A 15,032-nucleotide genomic window follows, 5' to 3' on the forward strand; every position below is an offset into this window, starting at 1 on the left:
GGCCTATAAAAGAGATCAGTGTAACCTAACTTCACTCAAACAAACAGCAACCACACAGTGTTTAGCTGAACAAACTGACCTCTAGCAATTACACAAGCGAACATATGTAGCGGCCGCAGCAAATCACACACAAGGGATAACCAAGATGGACGCCAACAACAACTAAACAAACCAAAACTACCTCAAGCCCAGGGATCGGCCCCGATCAAACTTCCTTAGCAGCTTTACACGAACAATTAAATTACAAGGAAACGTTCTTATGATGGAAAAAGCATCTTTATTGACAGCACAGTATATCTCAGTTTACTGCAAAACTATTTAGTTGCCGTGAAATAAAGCTCATGAAATGTGTTTTTGATCATAAATTGTGCAAATGAACGTGCAAGGAACACAAAAAGAAACCAACGATGCATTAACAGACAGTGTGTTGTGTGAGGATGTTAAAGTGGACACTCTGTTCCATAGCCGGGCCCAAATTCATTCACCCTCTTCAGTAGCGCTGCTTTCACGGCACTGATCTTCTCATCCAGCTCCGTCAGACTGCAGGCCTGAAGGACGAAGTACGTATCAACCCATCAACAGGAAGGAAACCCTCCATTAACCAAATGCAGTAAAAGGAAACAAAACGACCACTAACCTGTGCAGGGGATGTCTTTGGCCGTTTGTGCACGTGACTCTACCAAAAACACACACACACACACACACACATTAGAACTTTTTAATTAGGGCAATTTCTAAACTGGCCTGAGCTCTGTGAAGCATACTGAGGTACTTGTCTGTTCCATTACTTATTTTGCCTCAAGGGCTGAAAGAAGAATTTACTCAGAGACACAATGCAATGAAGTTCTGTAATACAAATCCTCGGCTTGGAATGACCAATATCTACTTAATGAAATACAAAGAGATGAACTGTTATGAGCAAAAACAGCAGAGTATAAACCAAGTGTTTACTGTTTATACATCCTGGACTCCAACGGTAAAAACCTTGTGGAATTGTTTGTTTTTAAGTTGCTCCTTTACGCTTCAGTGTTAAAATGTTGTTGCCCAATTCACGGAACAACTGTGCACAGCTCTTCAGCAGACACAAAACTACACTATTTTCAGAAATTGCCCCCCAAAAAATGGCACTCTGAATATAAAAGTCCCATCCGTTTATTCAAAGACACTCGACATCTCGTGCTCTGCTCGCACAAACATGCAGCGAGTCAAAAGCAGATGGAGAGGCGCATACTCACAGATGCAGCATGCTGTGCTGAGAGACACCAGTGTGAAGAGACATGCAGCATCTTAAGGACACTTACACAGCTAAACAAACACTGGACAGACTCCTTCGAGGGGGGGAATTAAAGTCTGTGTGACTCTGCTGAAGTCTGTCTGAATGTACATGAAGTCCAAAAAAACAGACTTGTCTCCCTCTTTTGAGTCTGCGCTTTTCTACAAAGGTAAAAATGAGTCGTTTCTCAAGTGAGCTGCAGTGACCTAAAAGTAAATTAACTACGCATGTTGCATTTCTGATTCAAATCATCTTAAGTGTAACTCGAGGAGGCAAACGTGTTAAAGTATCGGGGCATGTAAGAGGAAACTCCATTTCATCACTCAAAAACTCTCAGCAAGTACATTTCATTATGAAATGATTTGCCTGCAGCCAACCAATATTCTACATGCAGATTGAGGGAAAATAAATACATTTGCGAGAGCTTCTCGCCAATAAAGTGTGAGTCATTGTCTGAAATACTGCCGAATTCTTGATGGAAAATTCTGTCAAATCATTGCAAATCATTATCCGTACCGGCTTAGCCTGTTAAGGTTGGCGGGGGGCTGGAGCCGATCCCAGCTGATATTACAGAATTTACATTAAGATGCAATACAACTGTGTAACCGAGTGGGAAAATATGCCTCTAAAATATCAAAAGGTGGTCTAGTCACTAGAAAATAGAGTGGTTTAATCTGACCAACTTTTGAACGGTCTTGAACGTGTGTTCTATAAAACCTGGCAGCTAAACTCGGCAGTTCAGACAGAAAAGGGAGAGTGTACCAATGACTTAATTATATATGTTCAAACAGAAAATAGCACACTCTTATTAAAAAAAAAGGCCGGTGTATTAAACAAACAATTACTAAGTGCTTTTGTGTGTCAATTTCAAAAACATTACCGTGGACTGAAAGTATTCCGGGGAGAGTCCCTCCAACTCCAGGATACGATCCTCCAGCTTCTTTAGTCTCTGGAAGACACTCAGTGGAACTGGGCCCACTAAGCAATAAGAGACGATGGTCTGAATCATTGATCATTTACATGACAAATACAACACACGTGTTAAAGGGAAGCAGAACTAGGTTTACATCAGGTAACAACTAACTAACAAATGTTGAGCACTGACTTTCCACCAACAGTGAACTATTTCAGATGAATTATACTTTGCCTTTAGCCTACAAGGTCTTCATAATGACATTTCACTGTATCCTATACATTGCAATGGAAAATTGCTATCATTTAAATGTTTGCTTTTTTCCAGGAAAAAGTCCAGTTATGTTGAAAATAAATACTTTGAGTAGTATGGAGTCCCTTTCAGACACGTAAAATAACATGTAGTGAGACGCACTGTGTCCTTGTCTGACCTGTGGGGAGTTTCAGGTGATTCTCGATGTTGTGGAGTCGTTCTTCTATCACGGCATTTCCACAGTCTCTTGTCATCGGAGCCCTCTGCTGATCCCCAGCCTCTCCTTGGCCTCCGCGAGTCTGGGGCCCGTAAGTGTTGACCACCCGTGTGACTAGCCAATCAAGGAACAGAACACAACAACAAGCAATGATATTAAGCCCAGGCTAGTTAACAGTATGGTCCAAGGTTGGACAAAGCATGCACATACATAGAGGGGTTTCCCAAAATGCTTGACATTTTCAGTGATAAATCTGATGGTGCTTTGATTTGTTCAGATCGTATTTAAAAAAATAATTTCTGGCATGAAACTGACACCGAAACACATTTTATTGTGATCCATGTAATGTAGATTGCCATTTAAATGTAACAATATTAATTAAAGCAAAATTGATACATAACATGTCAGTTGTCAAGTCATTTTAAAAACCTTTTAAGGACCTATTACTTTTTCCAAAATGATGTGTGCAATTTGAAAGATTATGGTTAATAAATGTCACATTGACATTTGTGGCAAACATTTATTTTCTTACCTTTCACGTGGCTTTTAAAACCTGGATATGGAGTGAAAACGGCCTCTGTTCTGGCACAGCTGTTGTCAACTGTAGAGAAAAGGTTTTTAGAATTTAATGTAAAAGTTCAATGCATTTTAAATACGCCATTTAAATTACAATAATGACTATTAGTGCCTGTCCTCATTTCTAAAACTGGTCTCGAACAAGCTTTGAATTTTAAAAAATGCCCTCCGTCTCGTGTTTTTCTGGACTAAGCTGGTTGTGTTTTGCGGCCGAATGTGTTAGCTACTTCAGCCCCACTCTTGGAACAGTTCAGCCTGACCTCTCGCCTGTGGAAATCAGCTCTCTCCCAAACATTGGCAATCTGTGTGCAGGCTCCCTCTCCACCCCCCCCCCCCCCCCTTCCCCACCATTCTCACCCTGATTGCAGTCGATCACGTTGCAATACTCGCGTACATTGTTTTCATTGATCTCCATCTGCTTGCGTTCCATAAATGCAGATATTCTTCGCTCAATCTAGGATGACAACGGAGAAACAACACAGATAATAAGACACAATGGATTGATGAGCTATTAATAGGTGTCAAGAATGCAATTCTGTGCAAGGTTATTATTTATTTATTTAATGATCTGGGGCAAACCGTTATTTACATTACATGGAATGAGAAATGTAGCGGGAAATTATTTCAGGTAGCCAAAAAAAGTTGAATTGCTTGCCAATCATCACATGATGGAATATGAATACTGTTTGCTTGGCTACCAAAATAAATGCACAACAGAACGGGGCCTCTTGTCCTTCATCCACATGCAATCTCAGAGTAATGAGCATCCACTTCATAATCCATCAAGGACCTGGCCCTCTCTCAAAGCCCTCCAGCAATGTGGTCTGTTCTACCCAACCACAGCACTAAAGGACCCCTTATTCTCCGCTCAGCTCGGCTTATCAGATCTCCATCAAACATTTGCTTCACCGCGGCACGTCAGGCAATTACTTATGATTATTCATTTGCTCGACAAAGACTAAAGAGGGCACTAAAAATGTCACCCCCAAAACAGCTGACAGATCTGCTGACAGAGACCAACCTCTGACTTCCTGGCTCGGATCTGAACCATGACGTCATCGGCTGCCGCCTTGCTCTCCGCAGCCTCGGGGCTGGGAGGACGGTGAGCAGCCATCTGCCCTGCGAGTGACGGCGAGGTGACTGCATCGTCTGCTGTGTTGTCTTTTGGAGACGATGCATCACCATGAGCATCCACCAGTGCCTTTAAGCTTTCTGAAGCAGCCTGTTTCAACAGAATAAAAAGGGACAAATAACGTATTTTAAATTAAATACCTTTATGAAAAAGCATAAAAGGGTAGGAGACATTTTTAAATAGCCTTGTCCCATATCAAATAATGATGTAGTGGTCATCAGTTCAACAGTAATTCAGCAAACCCTTTTAGTGTTAAAGCAATAAAATCATGCAATTTAACAAAAATGTGGCCACATAACCTGTAACTTTGTGATATGCTCCTGCAAACAGCTGTACATGTGAGCATCTGGAGAAGAAGGAAGATCCACAGCAGCGATGTTGACTTCTACTCTCAGAGCAGCGTCACTTAATTTGAGCTTTAGATTTAAAAAGAAAAAGAAAAGTCAGACAAATTTAGGCTTTAGGTAAAGCAGATTCAGTGTTTAACATAGTTAGATTCAGTAATCAACACGTTCAATAAACATTCAATGGGTGCAAAAACATGAATCCCCCCCAATAAAAACACCCTAAATGACTCAGAATTTAACAACGACTTCACATTCTTCCCATTTTAGATTCCCATCTAAAAAGAAATGATTAAAATGGTGGAACAGTGTTCATGTATGTCTGACTCCACATTCCATCTCTGGTCTCCCACTACAATGCAAATGAATGGGTGGTTTCTTACACTGATGACATCAGCAGTGATTTATGGCGTCATGGTATGAGTCCCTTTTGTGTCCCTGACATCGGACCTGCACCCCTGCTAGTCCCATTCATGGAGAGAAGCTATTGTCTGGTACCAACGTCTTCAATGTGCAGTAGAATACATCATCACATCATATAAAACACCCCTCGTACATGTTATAAACACGATGACTCGCAGGTGGTGTGAGGGGATTCATACACACAGAATTACAGTGTAAAGAAAGCGGACACACGTGTTTGTTTTTCCTCTCCATGGGTTCTTTGTCTTGCTTTACAAGAGAAATGATCGGAGATCGTATATCTAGGGAATAATCGACCAAACGATCCTACAGATGAACATTAGATAATATATCGTTTAGTGAATACAGGTTCCAGGGAGGGCGAGGAGAGGAGGGAAGCTGTGTTAGTGACAGCAGAGTCCAGGTGGTGTTTGCTTGACTTGATGAAGCGAAGTGGCTGCTGGAGGCTGGACACGCAGACGGCGATGAGCGGGTCAGACCCACACTACCAGCTACTCTCGTTGCGTCCTGCTTGTCTTTGTTGCGCCGCTTGAACGTTAATCCCCGGAGCTACACCGGGATGCTAAAAACATTAGCATGTAGCTAACTAACACCACGGACGAATTGCGACGTCTCTCGGGAGTACACGGGGCTCGAAGCACATCAACAAACCTCTTTCCCGAAGTCTGACAACAGCGTCAGTATCGCACACACGCAGTCCGTGTAGCTGGACATGTTGCACGGCTCGCTGGGAGCAGCGCGAGCTCCGCTGCGCTTCATTGTCTCCGCCATTGCAGTCCTACGGCCGGAGAAGTACTTGAACGCTGCACGATACTGCCCGCCGATTGGCTGGAAGAGAACCGCGTGATCGCAGGAGACGACAGTGAGGTTACACGCATGCGCAACCTAACAACCGTTGACGTGGTTAGTATTTTTAGTTAAGTATAGTTATTACTCGATATGTATGGTTTTATATGAAGCAAATTGTGTTCTATTCGGCGTTGGTCTTAGTTAATGTTTTATATTTCTAAATTATAAGATAGAATTAATCTGCAAATATTTGTTTTTCCTAATAGGCATTCTTAATTATTTTCTAATCTTCAATTTATGTTTTCCTATAGATTGCTGTTTCCATGCGTGCCTGTCCAGTCCAGCTGAGGCAACATATCAATCTTCCGTAACGTGACGTATTTCCGATTGTAACAGGATACGCAGGCGGGACGTAACGTTGGGAGGAATTTTGATTTGATCGTAAAAGACTACCGGTATCTCAGAACCGTCTCTAGCTTGTGCAGACCAGAAATTGCACATTTTCCAGGAAGAAAACAATATTGGACTTTGGTATAAAAAGAATATTAATACATTTGTTTTGTAATTTGTTTCGGAATATATTGTTAAATAGGTGCACAATACGATCTAAAAGGATTAAAAATGCATTTCTCAATTTCGACTTTGATAATAATTGTAAAGTAGATGAAGATTAAAAGACTCCGATCCTGTAATTAAAACAAACAAAAAATAATATAGTAAATTATACTATAAGGATGTAGTTAAACATCAATCATACATGTATTGCACAACTGTTGCTGTATGGCACATATAATACTATGTTTTATTAGATCATTACTTTTACTATTATAATGTTAGTAACTAGCATCACATGGAGCAAATGACCAGATAAACAAATCCGTGTCTTATATCTGATGACCTTAAATTAATTTCCCTAAGCTTTTATGTCTTTTATTTAGAATGTTTTTTTTTTTAAAGTTTGCTTTCAGTTAATTAAATGCATGTACCATCACATATACAAATTAAACTCAATACATTTGCTTTGCTTGGCCTTATAACTGTAAAAGAAATGCAGGATGTTGCAGATAATGATGATTATTAGGGGAGGCTTCAGCCGAATAATGTCACTTTGTTCTCTTTATCACTTAAAAAAAGGCTCAGTGGGTTCATAGATTGGTGCACACTAAAGCCTTCCAGTAATTGGTGCAATACAAGATGAATGATGCTCAAATAAGAAAATTATCTTCTGACTGTAGTCACCTAGGATACAACTTACATAGTACATTATATTGAAAGTACATTATGTTGTTCAGGATTATCACTTCAAATGTTATCTGCAGTCAAATACGACACAGCTGGATATGGCTGGACTGGATTTGGTGCCACATTTAACTTTATTGTCCATAATTTTACGTTTCAAACAGGAGGAAGAATGGTCACTTAATTATCCAACATTGTCCCTCAGACTGCGGCGGACTGTGCAGCAGGGCATTGGGATGGGAAACTGGCCCACAATGGCGGATTTCTCTGAGTTGAGTGACTGTGGGAAAATAGCCCTCCTCTATTCAGACATTTTCCCCTTCTCATATAATGAGGAGAGAGACTGATGAAGGTAACAACAGAAAAAGAACAATTACAGGCAATGAGAAAGCGCGACCACTCAGAACTCAATCATGCTCCCTAGAAGGGTTAATCATTTTAGGAAGGGGTCTGAAGACAAGCCTTTTCAGTTAATTCATCTCTGGGTGATATTTTACCCCCCGAAGCAGGAAGGGAACTGTAACGCTTGACATGGTTTGATACACTGAAAAATGTACAAAAAAAATGCTCATTTTATTTGCAGACCAGGCCAGGCAAAGCTCTTCAAGCTGGCAGGAATTGTGATTTAACGTGCTTAGTGTTTTAAAAATGTCAGTGTTTGAATGTCATTCATGCTCTTCTTGTGGTTGTTTTTGAAAGCACTTCATTAGGTTTGATTGGAAAACGTGAAATTCCTATAAGTAAAACCACATGCAATACATTTTAACACATTTAAATTACAAGTCAAATCACAAAAGTCCCACATCCTCAAATGAAAGTAAAGAAGTAGAAGCAACAAGTATCAAAAAGTTAAAGTACTAATTGTGCCAAAGTCAGTATAATAAAACAGAAAAATATAAATACAGAAATAAAAAGGTTAAATGTCCTTATATCATCTGGCTTCTATAATGTTTTATATCATAAAAGGCAAAACAGTATGTAAAAGAAAATATAGCCTCGTTTTTTGAGTATCTGGAATTGTTATATTAGCTTGACTGGTTTTGAGGCGAAGTACGTTTTCAAATATGTAACCCTGAGATTCTTTAAAAGAACCACTAGAGAAATGAGTGGCACTCAAAGACGAATAATGTCTGCAAAACATAAAAATGAAAAATAGGAAAAAACACTATACATTCTGAATAAACTATTAAAGTCTTAATAGGAGGGGGACACCGAGATAACTTTGGGGTCTCCATAAGTAAGTCGTGTGTGAAAATAATCTGTCATGGCTCACAAGAATGGCCACGGTGGCATACGGGGAGCACTGGCTGGCTGGAGGGACGTCAGTGAAGAGGGATTGTTGGCCTCTTGCCTCAGTCCCATCAGCCACCTGCAGGAAAGCAGAGAGGTCGGCTTGGAGCCGTCTGCTCCGCGGTGGCAGGTGACGTTGACAGAGCATGAGACGGAGTAAAGGCCAGAAGGAGAAAGAGGCAGCACAATGTAGAGAGGCAAGTGGATTGCAGTGGGAAGGTTTTTGTCTCGTTTAACTGAGAGGAGAATAATTAAATGTATTCCTCTCCTGTGGCCCTGAGACCCTCCTGTGCCCCCCCTCCTCCCCCCCGGCAGCTGAACTTGTAGAGATGTTGCTTTTAATACCTATTGACCAATGTCATTTAACAATCGTCTTTTACCATGAGAAGAGAACCACTTGTTCACCAGGAAGGAAAACATCTCAGTGGATAAAATGGTCAAATATATTGAATGCTTGCTTAGAGTGTCGCAGCGATGTTGTATTTCTGTAGACCAATCGCGGAAGCATTGCGTTGGTTGACAAAGAGCCGATGGAATCTTTCACACTGGATTTTAGATTATTGCAGAAAATGATCTCAGTGGCAAACAGACAAGTCCATTTACACAATGTTGGTGATCACACGTTGGGCTTTTAAATGAATACACCACATCACTGCACTCGCGTGAGCGTGAGTAGCACAACAAGGCCGTACAGGTGGACCGGTCAGCGTGAGGACGTTTTGTAGTCCCATTTTGCCACTTGTTAGCAGCTGCCTTTTAAAAAAATCACAGGATATTTACTGAAAAAAACCTTTAAATATCTGTGTGTTAACCACAGACCCGCCGAATTTCAGGTATCTAACCAAAATAATAATAAAAACACATTGAGATGGTTAGGACTCATTCCTGCAGCTCTATATTTCATTATTCACTGAAGAAGGTGAGTCTACGCTAGCAGCTCTGTGAGACGGTACTTTAGTTACCTTTGAGTTGAACGTCATGTCAACATGCTGACACTGACGAAGCCACCCTGCTGATGTTTAGCAGGCGTCGTCGTTATCATTTAGTTTCCTGTTGGTAGCATGTGGAGGCTGATGGCATTGTTATCAGTTTCTCTCCAGGTATTTTGTTAGAAGCCAAAGTAATGAAACACCAACGTTATTGCAGTTACTTCTGACGGGGACATGATTTGTGGACCAAGACACACGGCAATCCACCCAATAGTTGTTGACATATTTTGCACGTGAACTTGCAAGCATTCACGAATTAGCGCTAAACACAAAGTACAGCAAAATCTTCACATCAGAAATATGCTGACATGCTGGTGGTGCTAGATGATGTATGAGGGCATCATGAAAGCCAGTAAGGTTCATCTTCTGGAGACCGTGAATGCCTATACAGAGCTTCCTTACAATCTATCCAAGTTGCTCAGATATTTTAATCTGGATCAAAGTGGACTGACTGACCAACAGACAACTGATCAACATTGCTGTCAATCACTAAAGGCATGCCGACCAAAGCGTTTTCTACGGCTCCACGATCTCACCGAGGTCACGTGACGGGGAGAAGAACCCTACTCTCCTGTGCAATGTGGTCTCCGCTCAAATTTAGGCACGAGAGTAGGCAGGCGGGTTATTGCTTTAAAGCACTTCTGACTGTGAAGAGCGTTTATGATACGGACAAAGCAATAAGGATCCTCGTAAAGTTATTAACAGGCTTTTACCACAGCACACTGCTGGTCCCGACACATTTCCAATCAGGAGGAGGGAGATGCACAGCCACTGGCACTCGATGCGGCTTCTCTCGCACATGTGGAGCCATTCCAGAGGTTTTTTCACAACCTGTGTTCAGACGGTTTTCCATTATGTGGCTTTGACTGTGAATTTGGTTTTTATAGTGATGTAATATCTGATAAAAATCTGTGGGATGTTTTAGTGTCCCTGATGTCAGGGTTTCGGTTTAACAAGCAGCAACGTCACTGTCTTGGTTCACTCTACCACTTTTATCAGAAAGAAGAACTTCCAGTGTTATGACAAAAGGCTTTTTGTTTTATTGTCACCACACTACGGCAACAATAGTGGACAAAAAGTTGGACAACTTTTCATCACAAAGGTCTTTAGACGGTGCTGACCAATTTGAACTGGAGTTTGTTGAAGTACAGAAACGCAGAACCTGCCTACCAACTTTCATACATGTGAAACCTCTTTGTAGGGGGCGCTACTGAGACACTTTGCCCCTCAAAAAGAATGCACTTATTTCCTTGGACACTAAGGGAAGGAAGTGGCTGAGGACCGGTCAGTCTTCCCTGCAGCGGAGCCTCCATGGCCGGAGTGAAGTGCATGCGTCCCCCCTCACTGCTCCCCCGAGTGGCTGTGTGTTGACGGTTCCCTTGTTACTACATCCTCAGTCTGTGGAGACGAAACATGGCCGCCTGCCAGAGCGGATGTGCCCATCAATACATGAGATAAATGGATGTGATGTTGTTGAAAGCAGCATCGGGAGTTTTAGAAGAAGCACTGAATGTACAAAAAGGCCTGTAAATATTTTTGGTGTATAGAATTTGGTTGTAAGTGCCGAGGTTCTAGCAGGCGTATCAAAGTATCAAGTATTTTTTTATAACTTAATTTGTAAGGACCATTTTAATATTTTAGCTGGTCGAGCTGGAGATCATTTTAACTACATATGTATTAATATATATTATATAATATGATAGAATAAAAAACCTACCAAGCTCATACATCATATATCTAATGTTTGAGCAATAAAGTCATTTTATCTTATTATGCAATATAGTTATAAGCAGATATAAGGATATTTTAAGTGTTGATTAATGTACAGTATATTACAAATGTGTTGTTTCATATTGTCATTGATTATCATTTAATATATCCAGTCATAGATGTTTCCATGTACAGTTTATTTAATTTACATGTAAACATAAAATAAAATGTTTCAATTAAATATAGTGGACTAAAAGTACAATATTTGCTTCTGAAATGTGGAAGTACAAAGTAAAATGGAAAGCCTTAAGTATTTCAATATTGAGTACAAATGTATTAGTTACTCCCACCTCTGGCATTATTATTATTTTTGTTTACTTTGTTTGACAAATCTGACTCCCCTCAGCCTGTAAATCTGTCTCTCAGTGGAGCTATCTTGCCGTATCAAATCTCATTTCATGACACCGTTCCTGCCCCCGCCTTCAGCCCACTGCACCTGTCACCTGGGGGGCCTCTTCCCACATTCAGGATCAATTTACATAACCTCATTTAGCAGTTCACAAATCAGAGCCATTAAGAGCTACCAACAGGAACCCAGGGTTCTAATTTAGCTTGCCTTTCACAGTGGGGAAATTGTTCAGTTCGGGCCTACAAATAAAGATCCAGGTCTTGGCTTTGATTGTTGATTGTGATGGTAAATGTACAGATGATTAGAACAGACCCCCCCCAACTCCCCCACCCCTGTATTGATTTCCTGCCAAAACACAGCAGGCACTTGTCCTGCACTGGGAAACCACTGTGGGTGGTGAGAGCAAATAGAGTTTGTTAAAGACATTGATTTGTATGTATCCTTAGGTATTTAAGTTTGTTCAAATTATACAACTGCAGTGGCAAAATGCTGATAAGGTAATCTATTAGCCATTCATGGCTGGCTGGTGTGTTTTTTTACTGAAAAGACAAAAGTCTGGCATGTAGGAAATACTATAAAGGTTCAAGGAAATATTTCATAATTCAATATAAATGTTGTTACCTTTGATCCACATTAAGACAGTGTCCCTTAACTGACAGCCATCCAAGCAATCATTTGAAGGATTGCTTTCCTTGAGGCTTAAATGCCTTTATTTACGTGTGACGGCAGCACAAACCAATTCGTGGGGAGCCGTGATAGCTGCAGTCAAGAGCTGAAAAATTATTTCCAATCTGCATTCAATTTGGCAAAGATGGGGCTCATAGAATAAAGAGGTTAATTCGAATTTCCACTCGTTCGCCACTAAACTTGGTGTTGTGGACGTGCGCTTTTAGGGGGCATTTTTGTGTGTGTGTGTGGGGGGGGGGGTGTTAATTAATCAAACAAATCAGCGCTCTTCTGGCGCAGACGCATATGTTTGCACTTGTAGGATGAGGAGGACGAGACGCATCCAGCCGCCTACAGATTTTGTCGACTGTAATTTAAAAAAACCCGATGATTGCGTAACATTCGTCATCAGCAGGCGGATGAGAGGCGCAATAACAGCGGAGTTCGAGTTAGAGGACACGCGCTGAAAGATAATACCTAATAAAAATAAAAACATGAACATGTTCATGAGATGTGATTCAGTAAAGTGTCCCTGTCCAGCTTTGGTGCAGCTCGTTTCTTTTAGTCGTTTCACTTGAGGCTAATTTATTACAAGTGTGCAGAGCATGCAGGCCTGTGTGGGGGTTGGGATTCAGCAGAATGGTGCTTGAAAATGCTATAGCAACCAACAAGAGGCTGTGGGCCTTTGGTTAAAAAAAAAAAAAAAAAAAAAACTTTGATTGTGTAAAAAAAGGTAAGATACTGATGGTGGGACGTTACGTTTGAATAAAACACTATAACAGAGTGCATGCCTCTTCTTATATAACAATCAGTCTAAAACAAATGAGTGTCAATATCCTCCTGGAGGTTTTACGTCAGTACACACGTGACTTTCTTTATTTTGAGATCAATTCAGATGAGCTGCCTCAAACTCATGTTGCTCCAAAATAAAGCCTTGGACTGAGATGCTTAAAGAATGTGGACTTGGACCTCAGCCATGGGTCTTGTCCATCACTCCTTAAAAAGGACAACTGTTGTTGCTGTGTAGCCCAGACGAATTACTTTTAATGAGCACGTAATTAATGGAAATAGACTCGACGGTTTCAAAGCAAACAAGGATTCTAATTGATTTGCATTTCCCCCTTTTTTTGTCCCTATTGATTACCGCCGTGTGTATCGCTCCGCATGTGTTTTCCTTCATTAGGAGATAACGGGTTCCTGACGGCTCCCATCCCTGGGTTTAATGTCGCCTAATGTCTACTTTGTTCCCGTGTCATGTCGGAGGGCAGCGAAGATAATGAGAGAGTGGGTGGGCCGTGATTGGCCTGCGGTAAGGCAAGAGAGCTTTTTTGGAGGGGTGGGGGACGCCGGCTGCAGGGGGGGTCAGTGGGGAGGTTAGAAAAGCAGAGACTTGTGGGACGCAAGCATGAGATAGACCGCTGTTTTCTGTTAAACTGTCATGTCACTATCAACACCGGACTCCCCCTTTATGGAGCTGTCAGCCTCCTCCGTGCTTTAACACGAGCATGCCTCCGTGCAGCAGACTCACAGATATATAACCCAAAGAAATACATCCTCACTCCGTCCATTTCCGCTCACTTCGCTCCGTACATTCACACGCAGTGACAATTGGCCTAAAAACAAGCCGAACTACCGCGCTGTGTAGCAGAATTGCACGTTAGCTAATTGTTAATTTAAGCGGCGCGCGGCGGCTAATTATGTCGGCAAAGCCGAGCAATTTGCATGATGGACCAGCCACCTGCCCGGAGCCGCTGCCAGGGCAAACTATGTAATTACTGAACAGCAGTGGGGCAATTTTTGACTGTCGCCCCTTTTGTGTCACATGAATTCCTCGTAATGACATATTTCAATACGGGGCCAAATATCACCCCTCCCCCGGCCGCCGAACAAAACATGGACGTCTCAACAGGTCCTAATATACAGCACTATTTACATCCACCTCGACCCGGTGTTTTCACCAACCTGCAGTTATGTGCGCCTTCACTGTGAGTTAAATGCACCTTTATTTATATATATATATATATATATATATATATATATACACACACACACACACACACACACACACACACACACATACATATGTGTGTGTGTGATGCTCAGGTTCAAATGGACTTGCTCTTTTTCTGATTGCAGCCTGAACCCATTAAGCTGTCAAATGTCTTTTTGGGGGATCTTGATTGCTTATTGTGTAGCAACATTCAAGGAATTATTTTGAGTGTGCACAGAGACATACCGTCCATTCACTCACACAGGAGAATGACGGACCGGGGAACATGTGGCCCAAGTTTCCCCCCACTTAACTGTTCATTTTTGTTATTTATTATTATTTTGTTATTATTCATGGTATTTCTTTTTAACCATGAAGCAGGTTTTGGTCAAAGACAAACACACAAACAAACAAATGAAGAAGAAATATATATATAATATGTTACCGTGACTTGTCCCCCAGCAATTTCAATACAGTATTTTTCATATTCATTCTTTTCATCTATATTTGGATTAGCTTGGTCACTACTCTTTATGAGGTCCAAACAAAAACAATATTTTGAATCAAACTTATAATTGATACTTATTGATAAACAAATTATCAATAAGACAAGAAAATGTCAAAGGTGTCATGAAAAGGTCAACAAAATTGTGTCAAATGTTTCAAAACAGCAATGACTAAAGTTAGTTTGTTGTTTTGGTGAGAAAATCTACTTAACAACATTCAGATTCTCGCTCAGCTCCGCTAATGTTGGTGAAACACAGAACAAAGTCGAGTCATCTGCATACATAACTACATTGGGTTTTTCTGAACAAGATAT

The 15,032-nt window shown here is 41.1% G+C and overlaps 1 protein-coding gene across 1 annotated transcript; it reads right to left on the reverse strand.

Moving 5' to 3' along the window:
* Nucleotides 1-260: 260 nt before the first annotated feature.
* On the reverse strand, nt 261-5,936 carry mbip (MAP3K12 binding inhibitory protein 1). Its single transcript, XM_084013555.1, has 9 exons — nt 5,782-5,936; nt 4,663-4,779; nt 4,253-4,453; nt 3,589-3,685; nt 3,188-3,256; nt 2,617-2,769; nt 2,154-2,251; nt 638-676; nt 261-548 (listed from the first exon to the last, which is right to left on the reverse strand). The coding sequence occupies exons 1-9, from the start codon at nt 5,899-5,901 to the stop codon at nt 441-443; spliced, it is 1,002 nt and encodes a 333-aa protein (XP_083869681.1). The 5' UTR covers nt 5,902-5,936; the 3' UTR covers nt 261-440.
* Between the last annotated feature and the right edge of the window lie 9,096 nt (nt 5,937-15,032).

This window comes from Eutrigla gurnardus, assembly GCF_963514095.1.
Source record: "Eutrigla gurnardus genome assembly, chromosome: 7".
Classification (NCBI taxonomy): domain Eukaryota; kingdom Metazoa; phylum Chordata; class Actinopteri; order Perciformes; family Triglidae; genus Eutrigla; species Eutrigla gurnardus.